The sequence below is a fragment of the Neophocaena asiaeorientalis genome, unplaced genomic scaffold, assembly GCF_003031525.2.
Source record: "Neophocaena asiaeorientalis asiaeorientalis breed wild unplaced genomic scaffold, Neophocaena_asiaeorientalis_V1.1 scaffold346, whole genome shotgun sequence".
Taxonomy (NCBI): domain Eukaryota; kingdom Metazoa; phylum Chordata; class Mammalia; order Artiodactyla; family Phocoenidae; genus Neophocaena; species Neophocaena asiaeorientalis.
Genome location: NW_020175400.1, coordinates 752,330 through 765,899, shown reverse-complemented (window position 1 = coordinate 765,899; position 13,570 = coordinate 752,330). Strand labels below are relative to the sequence as shown.

The 13,570-nt window shown below is 50.9% G+C and overlaps 1 protein-coding gene across 2 annotated transcripts in view; it reads left to right on the top strand.

Annotated features, from left to right (window-relative positions):
* The first annotated feature begins 3,299 nt into the window (after positions 1–3,299).
* Positions 3,300–13,570, top strand: part of PDE8A (phosphodiesterase 8A) — a 131,410-nt gene continuing 121,139 nt past the window's right edge. The window contains exon 1 of one of the 2 annotated variants that reach the window (XM_024766474.1): positions 3,300–3,317. Coding sequence is in view for 1 of the 2 variants with exons in the window: in XM_024766473.1 (XP_024622241.1) it covers positions 9,046–9,264 (219 nt within the window). In the remaining variant the exon portion in view is untranslated. Of the gene's footprint in view, positions 3,318–7,944; positions 9,265–13,570 lie in introns of those variants that run through there. The other variant, XM_024766473.1, reaches the window with a different exon arrangement.

Here is a 13,570-nt window from a genome sequence, read left to right as displayed (position 1 = left end):
ATTGGATCACGTGCCTATCTCGATATCAATTTCTGTGGCTGGGGATGTGGTACATACGAAACATTCCACCCAAATAATTTGCGCTGATACTAGGCGTGACTGTAGTTTCCCAGAGGAAAGTTAGGTAGCTATAAGGATGAATGGGTGCTGGGCAGGAAAAACAGCTATCCATTCATATTTCAGCTCAGGGAAAACATCCTGGTGCTCACTCTCCTCTGTTCAAGGTTAAGTCATTTCCCACTGTGCTACACAGTCAGAGCTCCTTGGACGTCACGGCATTCATCAGCTTATAATTATACTCTGATGGAGCTGAATGAAGGAGCCTGCCTTCCACCCCAGATTGTGAGCTCCATTGATAGGCAGGGGCTATTTGGCCATCACTGTATCGTCAGTATCCAGCCCAGTGCCTACACATGCTAGACGCTCAACAGAGTCTGTACGTGAAGGGATGAATCTGGGACCCCGGTTATTATGAGGCCCAGCCTGCTACTGTGACTTTTTCCAGCTGCACTGCTTCTTAGGCTGGAGTCTTTCCCCTCCAAAGTCTTCTCTCCCCTGCAAGCAGGCTGGGGCACACTTATACAGGACACCCCTCCCGAGAGAAGAGAATGACAGTTTTCCCATGGGACGTGGGAGGCCTGAGACCCAGAACTCAGGGCGGGTGATTCAGGCCATCAGAAGCAACTTGATGAATCAGGAGAGAGGCCAGAGGAAAAAGGAGGGTTACTTTGGATTAAGAGCTTTAAGAGGAGTGATTCATGATCGTTGCGGCTGACATTTAAAAAGCCCCAAATACTTCTGGTAAACAGTGTGCTGCTTTGCACTTTGCCTCCCGTTTATCCTGGGAATGAAGCAGCCCACAGTTGCTCTGGGGTGTATCATATTTCACTTTCTGCTTCTCAAGCATCAGTGATGTTTGGCTCCTCAGTTTCCCATGTGTAACTTACTATCGCCAAAACTTATTTTCATGGAAGTGCTTGCACAGTAGAGACAGGTTGGGCTTTGGCAAGTTAGGGCACAGTGTGCACCCAGGTTCTGCCGTCTGCTCTCTGTGTGATCTAGGACAAGTTACTTAACCTCCCCGAGCCTCCATGTTCTCTCCAATAGCGAAAAGATGACAACATCAACCTCACAGGGCTTTGGGGATATTTAGACTGGGATGCTTCTTTGTAGTGCAAATTCCAGGTTTAACCAAAGCTGTGGCAGGTGGATGGAAGGGGTGGGAAGGAGCATGTGCGTCAGGCGAGGGAGGAGAACGGGGAAGCCGCAGGGCTCTGGGGTCTCCCTGCTCTACCCAGGGGTGGGCGTGAGTCTGAGTCCCCAGTAGAAAATCTGTGAACTGACGCTGGAAGGGCTCTTTGCCCAGATATAAACTCTGCCAGACACAGGGCGCAAACAGCATGCCTTCAGGGCCTAGGAGACAAAGTGAGACACTGTGTGTGTGCGCGAGTGTGTGTGCGCACACGCGTGTGTATGAAGGTGTAGGGTGGCCAGTCGGCCTGGTTTGCCTGGGACTGTGGGTTTCCCAGGGTGCAGGACTTTCAGTGTTAAAACCTGGAGAGGAGAGTCTTGGGCAACCTGAGACACGGCTGGTGACCCTGTAAGTGTGTCTTTTCCCCGACTTGTGCCTGGAGCCCAGAGGAGCTTCAGCACCCTGAGGACTCCAGGGCCTGAGCTTTCACAGCCTCAGGAGTCAGTGCCGGGGCCCAGCTGTTAACATGGTGTGGGGTGCCAGCAAAAGAGAGAGTGGGGGATGATCTCACTGCCTCACCTCAGAACCCCCCTCAGACACTCCCAGAAGTAACTGGCTGAAATGTTGCAGGAGGCTGGAGGCCTGCCTTAGCAGAGGGGGAAAGAGCCAGCAAAATGTGGGTCATTACCACCATGGTGACCAAGGTGAGGTCTGGGGAAACATGGGTTCCATATAAGGGCCGAGCCAGAACCCGGCACTTAGTGTGATTTTTGTCATTATATTTTCTATTGGGCCATTGATAGTCTAGAGTACTACTTTTTACTTTTCATCTGGTCACTGTAGGGAAACCTTTCATGTTGGTAACTCTTGAATTGATTTCTGAGTATCCTGAATATAAAGCTACATTACTTGCCATTAATGATCAATTTTATCTCCAGTTCCAGGATCTGCGCTCTAATTTCTAAGCCACGTCTCATTGCACTTCTCAGACCGTCTAGATAACATTGGCTAATAGCAGCGCTGGTTGTTGCCTTTCGTTTTATTTCTGAATCCATTAATTATGCTCTAGTCAAGGGCTTCTTGGCCTTGGGGCACTCTTTAGAGTAGACCCGCTGAGTCCCAGCCCTGGGGAGTGTTCTAGTGCTTCACTCTTAAATATCCTGAAAGCTCTTAGCTGGAAATAAATATGCTTCATTGTGTTAAAGAAGCATCTTCTGTTTTTAAGAGCCTTTGTAAAGGGTGGGTATTGGGTTATTAAAGACCTGCGTCAGCTCTCGTTCTAAAAAACCTCAGTGTCTTCGTCTGTAAAATGGGGGCAGGGGTGGGGAGCGGGAGGAGCAATAGTAACCACTTCATGGGGCCGTTTTGAGGAATACATGAGCTCACACACGTGAAGTGCTTGTCACACAGGCTGGCCGGTGCCATCGCTGTCACAGGTCCCATCTCAGGGCTGTCTGGACACACTGCTCTCCTCCTCCAGGCCAGGAGACCCTGTGTTGCTCCCCTGCTCCTGCCCTGAAGGAGGGGCAGTCAACAGCGATCCTGGCCCCCCAGAAACCAAGTGCTCTTTTCAGGTGGAATTTGGCTGAGAGCCACAGGCTGGGCGGTTGGGAGGCTGGGTGGGTTGGGATGAGCCCCCCAGGGAAAGAACAAGAGCTGGAGGACTTCATGGGTCCTGGCTGTGCCCCATCCAGCTGTGTGACCTTGGCTTGTCACTTGACCCCCTGTGACCTGCTTCTTGAGAAGGCCATTCCTGAGGAAGCCTGAGGCCAGTCCCACCTACCCGGGAGGTGGAGAGAGGCCAGGGACGGAGCCAGGGCTGGGGCACTGGGTCCAGGGTAGAGGGAGGCATGGACTGTTGTTATTAAATAACAACATGACCTGCAGAGCAGACCCTGTGATTTTCCCCCAAGGTACCAAATTCCTCCCCCACACTGCTCCATGCTTGTCTCCCCCTGCACACACCTGGACAGTGCACTTTTCAGAGGAGGAAGGCAGAACCGGCCACAGAATCTGTGGGATCCAGTGCGACATGAAGAGAGCTGAGGTGTCGGGACTGCGAGGCAGTCCTAGTGGCATCTGGTCCCTGTACTCTTCCCTTCCGGTATTCTTGGGAAATGAAGCAGTAAGTACCTACCCTGGCTGAACTAGTGGAGTTGGTCTCTGACCTTTACAACCAAATACAGCAATGTTAGGAATTTGGGACTTTCTCCAGTAGGTGGGAGAGGATATGACCCCCTGGTGTGGTGGGAAAATGTGGATGGAGCCAGGGAGCTGGCACTGGGGGCAGAGCTCCTTGTTGGGAGTGGAGGAGTCTGAGATGGCCGGAGCTAATAAGGTCGTTTTGAGGAAGGGGGTCCACATTAGGTTGTCAATCCTGAGCTCCAGGAGAACCACGAGTACCAAGGTCTGGAGCCAAATAGACGAGAGAAATGCAGGTGTACGTCTGAATTCTGGAGTGAGAGGACAGCATCTGGGGGCTTCTCTCTCCTGTTCTCACCTATAGGGAGTGCTGCTCCCTCCTTACAGTTCTGACCTAGGGGCGGATCATCCAGTCCCTCCCTTATCTGAGAAAGGCTGGAACATTCAAACACGTTACTAAGGCTTAGGAGTACAGACAGAAATAAAGATCAGGAGGCCAGGGGCCTGGAGAGAATGATCAACAGAGGCCTTGCATCTGGGGGTGGCTGGATCCCCCTTATCCAGGAGCAGAGGGCATGTCCAAAGAGTTCCCCCTTCTCAGTCCCTCAGCTCAGCCAGGCTCTATGTTTTCATTTCCCCTCATCCCTTCTGGAGCTGGGGTGGGCTGAGGGGTACATAACTTTTTCACCAAGCAATTCAACTTTTAGGAGTCCACCTTACAGAAAAAGATACATTCAAGGATGTTCACGGCAGCCCTATTTGTGATATCCTAATAGCTGTGTGTGTGTGTGTGTGTGTGTGTAATATTTAACATAGAAACAGGTCTGGAAGCATATGGTCCAAACTGTTAACAGTAGTTACCTCTACGGCAGGAAGGGAGTGGGGAAGGAAGAGAGACTCTCCTTTGCCTCTGCACACTTTATATACTTCTGCTAAGTTTGATTTTTTTTTTTTTTTTACTATTTTTCTAGCACGTATTAATGTGTAAATTATAAAATGTGTAATTTTAAAACAATTTAAAAATTACATTGTAGAAACCTAGGGCAGGACAGGAATAAAGACGCAGACGTAGAGAATGGACTTGAGGACACGGGGAGGGGAAAGGGTAAGCTGGGACGAAGTGAGAGAATAGAATTGACATATATACACTACCGAATGTAAAATAGATAGCTAGTGGGAAGCAGCTGCATCGAATGGGGAGATCAGCTCGGTGCTTTGTGATCACTTAGAGGGGTGGGATAGGGAGGGTGGGAGGGAGACGCAAGAGGGAGGGGATGTGGGGATATATGTATACATATAGCTGATTCACTTTGTTATACAGCAAAAACTAACCAACATTGTAAAGCAATTTTACTCCAAAAAAGACATAAAAAAATTACATTGTACAAAATTTTGAAAGCTAGAGAAAGGAACCTGGTGAAGTCTGATGCCACAGATTTGTAGGGGTATTGAACCTCGGGGTCATTTCATTTCCTCAAGCAGTTGCTGGCAGTCTGTGGGGAGGCCTAGAGGAAGGTGGTGTGGAAAGGACCCAGGAGAAGGTGGCGAGCTAAGATGCAGGAGCTCAGTAATTATTCTAGGCACCTGATGTCAGTTAGCCCATTTAATCCCTGAGAGGTAGATATCCTTAATCCTAGATACAGTAGAGGAAAGTAGCTTGGAGAGAGGATGTATGGCAGGGTTGGGGTTCACACCTCAGGGTGCAGGATCTCTCCCACTTGTGGCTGCTTCAAGTCCAGTTCAATGGGGAAGGCAAGGAGAGGAGTAGAAAACTGAGTGCCAGTAGCAGTCTTTGAAGGCTGACTGCTAGGTGGAGGAGGAAATAAAGCCAGGAGGGGGCATTGGTTGTAAAAAGGGTCAGCTTAGGTGTAAGAGGTGTGGAATCGGAGTTGGTTTTGGTTTTAGATAGAATAAAGCTGTGTGGGACCCTGCATCTTCATGTCTCTCATGAACTGGTGAAGCGGCCATGAGGACTGAGGAGTCTCCTGGGAATGGCCTGTGGTAGTGGGTGGGTGGGGGCCCAGGCTGGCCTCTGTCCCTGGGGTGACTTCTTTCCCGGCCCCACTGACCTCATAAGAACTGCTGGAGGGGACTCACTGCTCGAGGGGACTTCCCTGGCGATCCAGTGGTTGAGACTTTGCCTTCCAGTGCAGGGCTATGGGGGTGGGGTGGGGTGGGGTGCCGGTTGGATCCCTGGCTGGGGAGCTGGGATCCCACTGGCCTCGGGTCAAGGAGCCAAAACACAAAACAGAAGCAATATTGTAACAAATTCAATAAAGACTTTAAAAATGGTCCACATTAAGAAAAAAAAATCTTAAGAAAAAAACCAAACTGAAGTTGACCTTCAACTACAATTCTGAGCCTGATGGGCGTCAAGCACCTCTGCTTGGGGGAATGGATTGGGGGTGGTGGAGCAGTATGTTCTCCTGCGTGCCATGGAACTTCCGGGTACCCACATGGCTGGGGGTGCCTCTCCTGCAGCTGGAGTGGGATTGTTCGTGAGCCCCCTACATACCCCACGGGCTGGGATTCTTCATAGGGGTTCAGGAGTCCTGGGTGAGCCAGTGGGTGGCCCATGCCAGTGAGGTTTGGGTTAGTTCTGTCATTGTGACCCCTTTTGTGTCCCCTGTCACTGAGGTCTGGGGAAACTGGGTAGAGAAGTGTTCAGGGACCTCGAGGTGCAGATTATGGCCAGGGAAGGAGGGGTGGGGTGGAACTGAGACTGTGACTTCCTGGAGTGTCCCAGGCTGAGTTCCAGAGTATGGATGAAAGTGAGTGGGTGGTTGTTCCTTGTGACCCCAGAAGTGGGCAGAGGACTTCTACCGTTGCTGTCTGCTCCTGCTTTGTTCTTAGCCTTCGCTTTCTAAGTCTAGAGTCTCCCGATTGCAGAGCTGGAAATCAGTTAACGCTGCTATCCAACAGGTCTCTGGCAACAGAGAGGGCAAGAGTCCAGCTCAGGACAGCAAAGGGCAGCGCAGGAGGCCAGCGAGGCGGTGCTGGGGATAAGGGTCCCCACCCCGAATTAGAGCAGGGCTCAAGGATTTCCAAGGTGAGCCCAGGACACCGAGGTCCTGCCTGCGAAGGGGAGCCCAAAGGGCAGCCTGAAGCCCCTGGAGGAGGCAAGGTCAGTGCAGGGAGTCATCAAGGCCCGGCTTCTCAGTGAGGCGGGGAGGGGAGGACAGAGGGCGTGAGATAGACTTTGAAGCACTCTCACGGTTCAAAGCGTTTTCTTCACCAATTAGTCTTTATTTAGAAGATTGCAAATTCTGCCTGGAAAAATTACGTTCAAAACCCAGCAAAACAGAGGCAGAAAACACTACAATTGATGGTAAAGTTCTTTTTCTGTGTCTTTCAAGACAGCTTCTTTGAGCCGCTGGTACTTTTATAAGGCAGGGAGGCACACATAAGATTATTGCTAAATGTGCCTAAACTTGATAGTGTAAGTCAGGTGCCAGTGGTTTGGGCCCGCTCGGCTAGTAAAGAGTGCCAATAGCACAAAACTGCCCTCGGGTTACCCGGCCTTTGAGCTCTGCCGCCCCCGGGAAACTGCCCGGTGCACACCTCCGGCCCGGAATATCCCGGCTCGAGGGGCGCCAGGGCTGTGGATCTCAGGCTTGTCTTGAAGCCCGAGCCGCCGCAGGGAACCCGCCTCCTGAGCCCGTCTGGCAGTCTCAGCGCTGCAGCAGGGACTCCAGCCCGGAGCACGCGTCCGGGTCTTTACAGTATCCGGGCTGGAGGCGGGAGCCCTGGCACCTCAGGGTCGTGCCAGGGCCGTGCTAGGAAAGGTGTGGACGGCGGGAGAGGAAAGGGACCCGTCGCGCCGGGGTCTCGGTTGACCGGGAGCCTCAGGGAGGGCGGGAGAAAGGGTGGGTCCGAGGTGGGCTGCTCCGGGGTCCTTGATGGACGCCCAGGAGTGCCACCCTCTAGCTGATCGTGGGAGGAGACCCAGGCACAGAGAGGCTATGTGATTCGCTCAAAGTCACACAGCGAGCCGCTGGCGATATGTGTGGGGTGTAGTTCTGCCAACGCGTCTCGCGTCATCACATGCCTCGCCCGGCACGGCGGACGCCTGGTTCTGTTCCCGCAAGCAAGGAGCCTTTGGGGCCTTGGGCGCCCCGTCCTTTGGTTAAGAGGAGAGTAGGACGGCGTCCCCAGCTTGCCCCTAAACGTAGCTTCTTAGCATCCCAGCATCCCAGCCTCCCGGTCGCCTGTGTAGGCGGGCATGGTGCTCAAGGTCTTAGCGCCAGAGAGAACGCACAAGGACTGCGGCCCCCGACAATGACGCCCGGACCCCACCTGCCTGGGACCACCCGAAACAGAGGTCCTTCCACCGGCCTCTTTTAATGGCTCCGAGATAGTGACCGTTATCTCTACTTATCTATTAGTCATGCAGCTGCTAAGTTATGGAGCCGGAGCCAGAGCCGGTTTTCGAACCCATTGGTCTGGATTTTGGTGGCCGCAGGGCCGAGATCAGAGCCCACCGGCCCGGGGTGGCTGTGTGTGGCCTTGGGCAAGTCTTTCTTCCCGCAGCCGAGTAGCGCGCCCCTTCCGTCGTGGCCGCGCCTGCTCAGTGGCGGGAGGGGCCCCTTGACGCCCGGACCCCACCTGCCTGGGACCACCCGAAACAGAGGTCCTTCCACCGGCCTCTTTTAATGGCTCCGAGATAGTGACCGTTATCTCTACTTATCTATTAGTTATGCAGCTGCTAAGTTATGGAGCCGGAGCCGGTTTTCGAACCCATTGGTCTTGGTTTTGGTGGTCGCAGGCCCCAGATCAGAGCCCACCGGCCCGGGGTGGCTGTGTGTGGCCTTGGGCAAGTCTTTCTTCCCGCAGCCGAGTAGCGCGCCCCTTCCGTCGTGGCCGCGCCTGCTCAGTGGCGGGAGGGGCCCCGGAGGAGGCGGCGGGCGCCCCAGCTGCTTTGCATTGACGCCAGCACCCGCTAGAAGTTACAGCTGGGGGCTGGGCTAGGCGTGCTGCCGGGAAAACCTGGCCCGGCAAACGGAGCCGGAGCCGCTCCGCCCGCAGCTCCCGGGTGAGCGCCGCCGCTTCAGCGCTTCTCGACGGCACGGCTTCAGATCCGACTGGAGCCGAGGTCTCTCCTTCCCTACCCGGGCGAACGCTGCCTCGCCGCCCCGACCGGCTTCCTCCGGCCCCTACCCCTCAACGGCCAGAGATCTAGGCTAGCTTTCTCCGCCACCAGCCCTGGGACCAGGAGCATTTATTTATTCGCGGGGCGTCAGGCGGAGCGGCCTGGGTGCCCGAGCCTCGAGAGTCGGCTGCTAAAGCGCCGCGGAGCGGGAACGGGGCGGTGAGCGGGCGCAGCAGGGAACTCACCTCCCTCGGGGGTCGTGCCGCCCCACGGCGCGGACTGGCCTGCTCTCGGGTCGGGAGAGCTCAAATCTCCTCCCCCGAAATTCCCCGGAAGCGCGGCGCGGCCGAGGCGAGCGCGGCGATGTGAGGGAAGAGGCTAACGGCTCCCGCTTCAGGAAGGGCATTTTCGGAGGGGCGGCCGCGGTGCGCTGCCCGCCCCACCGCCCCCTCCCCACCGCCGCAGCTGCTGCTCCCGCACCGCGATAAAAGGGGCGGCCGCACTTCCTGGCGCGAGACCGGCGCTCGCCGCCGCCTGCTCAGGCGGCCGCGAGGCGCCGGGCTGGCCGTTTACTGACCGTTTCGCGGCTACCCGCCAGCGTGTCGGCGACGCCGCCTCCAGCATGGGCTGTGCCCAGAGCATCCACGCTTCCGAGAGCCGGGCGGTGTACCACGGCGGCAACGAGGCCGAGGACGCGCCGGGCCCCGCGGCGCCACCGTTGCAGCCCGGCGGGCCGCGCCTCCCACCCGTCCAGACGACGGCCGCTTCGGCCCGGTCCTGCGGCTCCAGCCTCGTGGAGTCTGAGGCAAGCGGCGGCAGCGGCAGCAGCAACGGCAGCACGGTAAGGGGTGCCGGGCGGGCAGGTGCTTCGAGGCTTTGGTCCGCGGTGAAATTCGGGCTCCGTGGCGCGGCAGCTTTCCCACAGGGACGGGTGGGGCTCCCTCCCGGGCCGCGGTGCCCTGTCGCCTGGCTTTGGATGACTTTTACGGACGCCAGCGGGCCGTCTTGCCAGGGCAGCGACTGGAGGTGGACCAACCCTAGTCCTGGGCACCGTGCTTAGTAGAGTTGTGCTTAGGACGCTTTCCGAGCCTCGGCTTCGGTTCGTGGGACACATCCGACCCGACGTGTCGAGCAGGAGGGACCTCTGTGAACTTGACCCAGGCTCTTGAATCCATTACCTCCCAAACAGCGGGTACAGAGGAACCCCCACCCCCACCACCACCAGCCTAGGATATTCTGGCGCGACCCTGAACGTTAAGTCAGTGTGAACTTTGTTCCTTTGGTTCTCGTGGTGGAAAGTGAAGGTCGGCTAGCACTGTGAAGCCGGGGTACTGGACCCTACCACCGTGTTGCGTTTTCCCTCTGTCAGCTTTGCACAAGCATGCAGTTGCAGTTTTCCATTTTCTTTGGGACTATTAAAATGTAATCTGGAACATCAGCTTTGCTTCATTGCACATGTATTTGAGGTTCACTTTCATTAGCATGCATGTTGTACCTGAAGCATATGTAATTAGTATCAGAAACGCGATTTTTCAAGCATTCAGCAGAACAAAGTTAATTTTTTATTAAGCGGTCTTACTGGGACAGTTTGTGACTGTGTTTTTAAATTGCATGTCTTCTCCAGCGCCTATTGCCTTGGCTATGTTTTGTCAGAGTTTCTGGGCTTAGTCTTTGTTAAGGTTTTCTAAAGGGAAGGTATTTTTCCTTTTTAAAAAAAGGAAAAAAAATGTTCATGAAGGCAGACTGCAGCAGCTTTCCGGTTCTCTGATTTGAAATGTTAGAGCTGGAATTCACGCGTTTTTTTATGTGTTATTAAACATTCCTGTATGAATGGCTGCAGATTGTTGAGGATCATCCCTCTGGTTGCTGCTGTGTTTTAAAAGTCATTTGCAAAACTGTCTTGATTTTCTTGCTTATTGAGTACTGCTAGACCTCCCAAATTAGAGGGATAGAAATTGGTTCATTTCCTGTCTTAAATTACTAGCAGTCATCATGCCTTTTCTATAAAAGTGAAAAGTCTTTTTCAGTGTTGCATAACACAGATGAAGTGATTTCTCCCCCTGTCTTGCGGTATCTGAAAATTCAAATTCATTCTGATGATCAGATTTGGATTCCTTCTCCTACAGAGTCTTTGTAGAAACCTGTGATAGTTTTAAACAATTAATCTCAGCTGCTCTTAATGTCACTGTAATGCTTGTATGTTAAGCTATCTAACTGGCTTTAAAAAAAAAAAAAAAGACGTCACAGGTGAAGTTGAATATGGAAGCTTTAACAGTTTTCAAGTGTTTGACCCAAATCTGATATTGGTTATCTTGCATTAAGTAATATTAAACTTTTAGTCACTAACGTAGCTTTTTAAGAAAGAGTCCTGGGTCCTGGGTCCCGAATTCACCCAGGTGTCTTGTAAGCGTTTCCATTGTAGCAGCTTGCTCTTCTGCCATCCACATTGCCTAGAGGTCCCCTGTGTTTCTAAGAGTCTCAAGTATTCTGCCCATTGTCAGACCATTGTCTTGAGTTGGGGTCCAGAAAAATACATTCATCATTACAGTGCTTAATCCACTGGTATGCGTATAGTAGGTGCTAAATAAATGTTTGTTGAGTTTTATTTTTGTTGTTAACTGAAGAAACTTTTTCAGTCCCTGGAATTGGATTCCATGAAACCTCCAATGTAGGCTTTAAGGTTAGGTTTTTCAGGAGGAGGAGTCAAATTATAAATAACCCCACAACCATAGAAATAATAGTCCCATGCTTGTTATTCATGAACTATATATGTTGATACCACATCTCAGTTACAGATATTTGTAATTGGGCATATCAGGTAATAGGCAGAGGTAAATATCAGCATTTTTTTTTTTTTTTTTTTTTTGCGGTACGCAGGCCTCTCACTGTTGTGGCCTCTCCCGCTGCGGAGCACGGGCCCCGGACGCGCAGGCTCAGCGGCCATGGCTCACGGACCCAGCCGCTCCGCGGTATGTGGGATCCTCCCGGACCGGGGCACGAACCCGTGTCCCCTGCATCGGCAGGCGGGCTCTCAACCACTGCGCCACCAGGGAGGCCCAATATCAGCATTTTTTTAGTTCAGTATTTTTTCTTTAAGGAAATGAATCTTTTGAAATTAAGATATTCAATATACTTTGGAAATTTAAAAACCCATGTTTAGGGAAGATAAGCTTTCAGCAGTTTAGCAAAGTCAAATTATTGTATAATGAATTTGAATTCCTTTATATTAACACATCAAGATCCAATTTTAGTTCATTAAAAATATTTTTCTTAAAAATATATTGTTAGCTTATTGTTGAGTGAATTCCAGTCAGAAATTCATTGGGGAAGTTTTTGTATTTCTATAGCATATAGTAAACACCAGTTCATCAGAATGCTTGGGAGATTGATAATCAATTGCATTCTTGGATTAATCATCCCCTACACCTGTAGCATATCCCACATGTGTTCCATGAAGCAATTTGTGGACTGTTAATAAGTTTTAAATGAATAAAGTGTCCGTGGTCAAATTAGTTTGGGAATTACTGGCTCAGACTAAGTTTGGCAGATTTCTTTCATACAGGATTTGTCAGAAAGCTTAATTTCCTAAAATGCACTGTGAATCTCCAAGTGGTGTTTAGAGTGTGCAACATTTCCCAAACGTGTTTGATTATGGAGCCCATTTGTTGAGGTGTATCTTAGGCCACATGTTAAGACACGATTCCTAACATGAGATACCAATATTCAAAGTACAAGAAATGTACTTAACAGTAAAACTCAATAAACATAATCTGCTTCTTAATGATTCCAAAGCTACTTTAGGATCTTGTAATACATTAGGCTGGGTCATCTTTATGAACTTATTTAAGTATTACTAAAAATACTCTGGCTGTTTATCCATTTCAGGAGTTATAGTCTATGTGGTTACAGATAATGAATGCTGTATTCAATTTGAACACTTACAGTTTTGTATCAGGATGCACTCTAAACTGTAACATTTAATATTTTCTTGTCAGTCTTTAGATTTACTCCGTTTTCCCTTTCCTTAGCTAGGACTTTGAGTTGCCCTTGAAAGATTTATGTGAGTATCCGAGGAGACCCTACGCTCACCGTCCCTCCCTTTTTGCGAACACCTAGTGCACTGCTAAAGACGGATGCCCTCCCCACCGTGTGTCACTGATCAGCTCTGTGAGGGGCAGTCACGTCTGTTTTGTTCCCTGCTGTGTCCCCCCACACAGTAGGCCTTCCACAAACATTGGTTGAATTGGAGAATTGTGTGGACTAGACTGTAGAAGTGAAAAATCCAGCCAGCCCATATAAAGGAGAAATAGAAACCAGTTTTAACTAGAGTGGAGGCTGTAGAATTTAGATTTGGTTTTTGGAAGTCTCTGGTACTGCTCTTTCAGAGCATTTGTTCTCAGGGAATAATATATTTCCACCCTGGTAAGCCCAGTAGATTTCCCTATAGAGATTTAAGGATTAGTGCAGCTGGGTGGGCAGAACACAACAGGTGACAGATGATGGTGGGGTCACACGCTAACCTCTAACCAGGGGTTACTGCCTTCAGCTCTCAGACCGATTCTCCATTTGTCTATCTCTAGTATTTGCTTGTGTCATTTTTTCCCCCACCTAGTTTTCTCTTATTTTTCACCACCTTCCCCTTCTTCCTAGTCTTCCTCCCTCCTTTTCCCTGCCAGCCCACCATCCTCCACAAAACTGGTGAAATTACCCACCCTAGTCCACCAAAGTTTAGTGGTTTCTTGGTGTTTCCTAGCTGTGGAATAAAATTTGTTGCCTGCTCTTGACATACAGCGTGGATTAATCAAATTTTTATATTTTCCTAAAAGAAAGTGAATTTTTCTTTGTGTGTGACCTGAGTGACCCCCACCCCTGCAACTAGGGGTCACCGGCCCTTGGTAGATTATCTGGAGTTACTGAAAGTTTCCCTGTGAAAGTGTGGTTGAGAAAATGAGACCCAACTTTCTGTTCCTGAAATAGTGACTATAATTTTATCTTGAGCTCATGGGCTGTGAGTTCTGTCATCATTGTGTTCTTATGCCTTTTGGTGTATAGAATCTCATTATCTTGCCAGGCCTAGCTATAAAGATAACTTTTTAAAATTTTTCTTGAATGCCTATTATATATATAAAGTGCTTTGTATTATATAT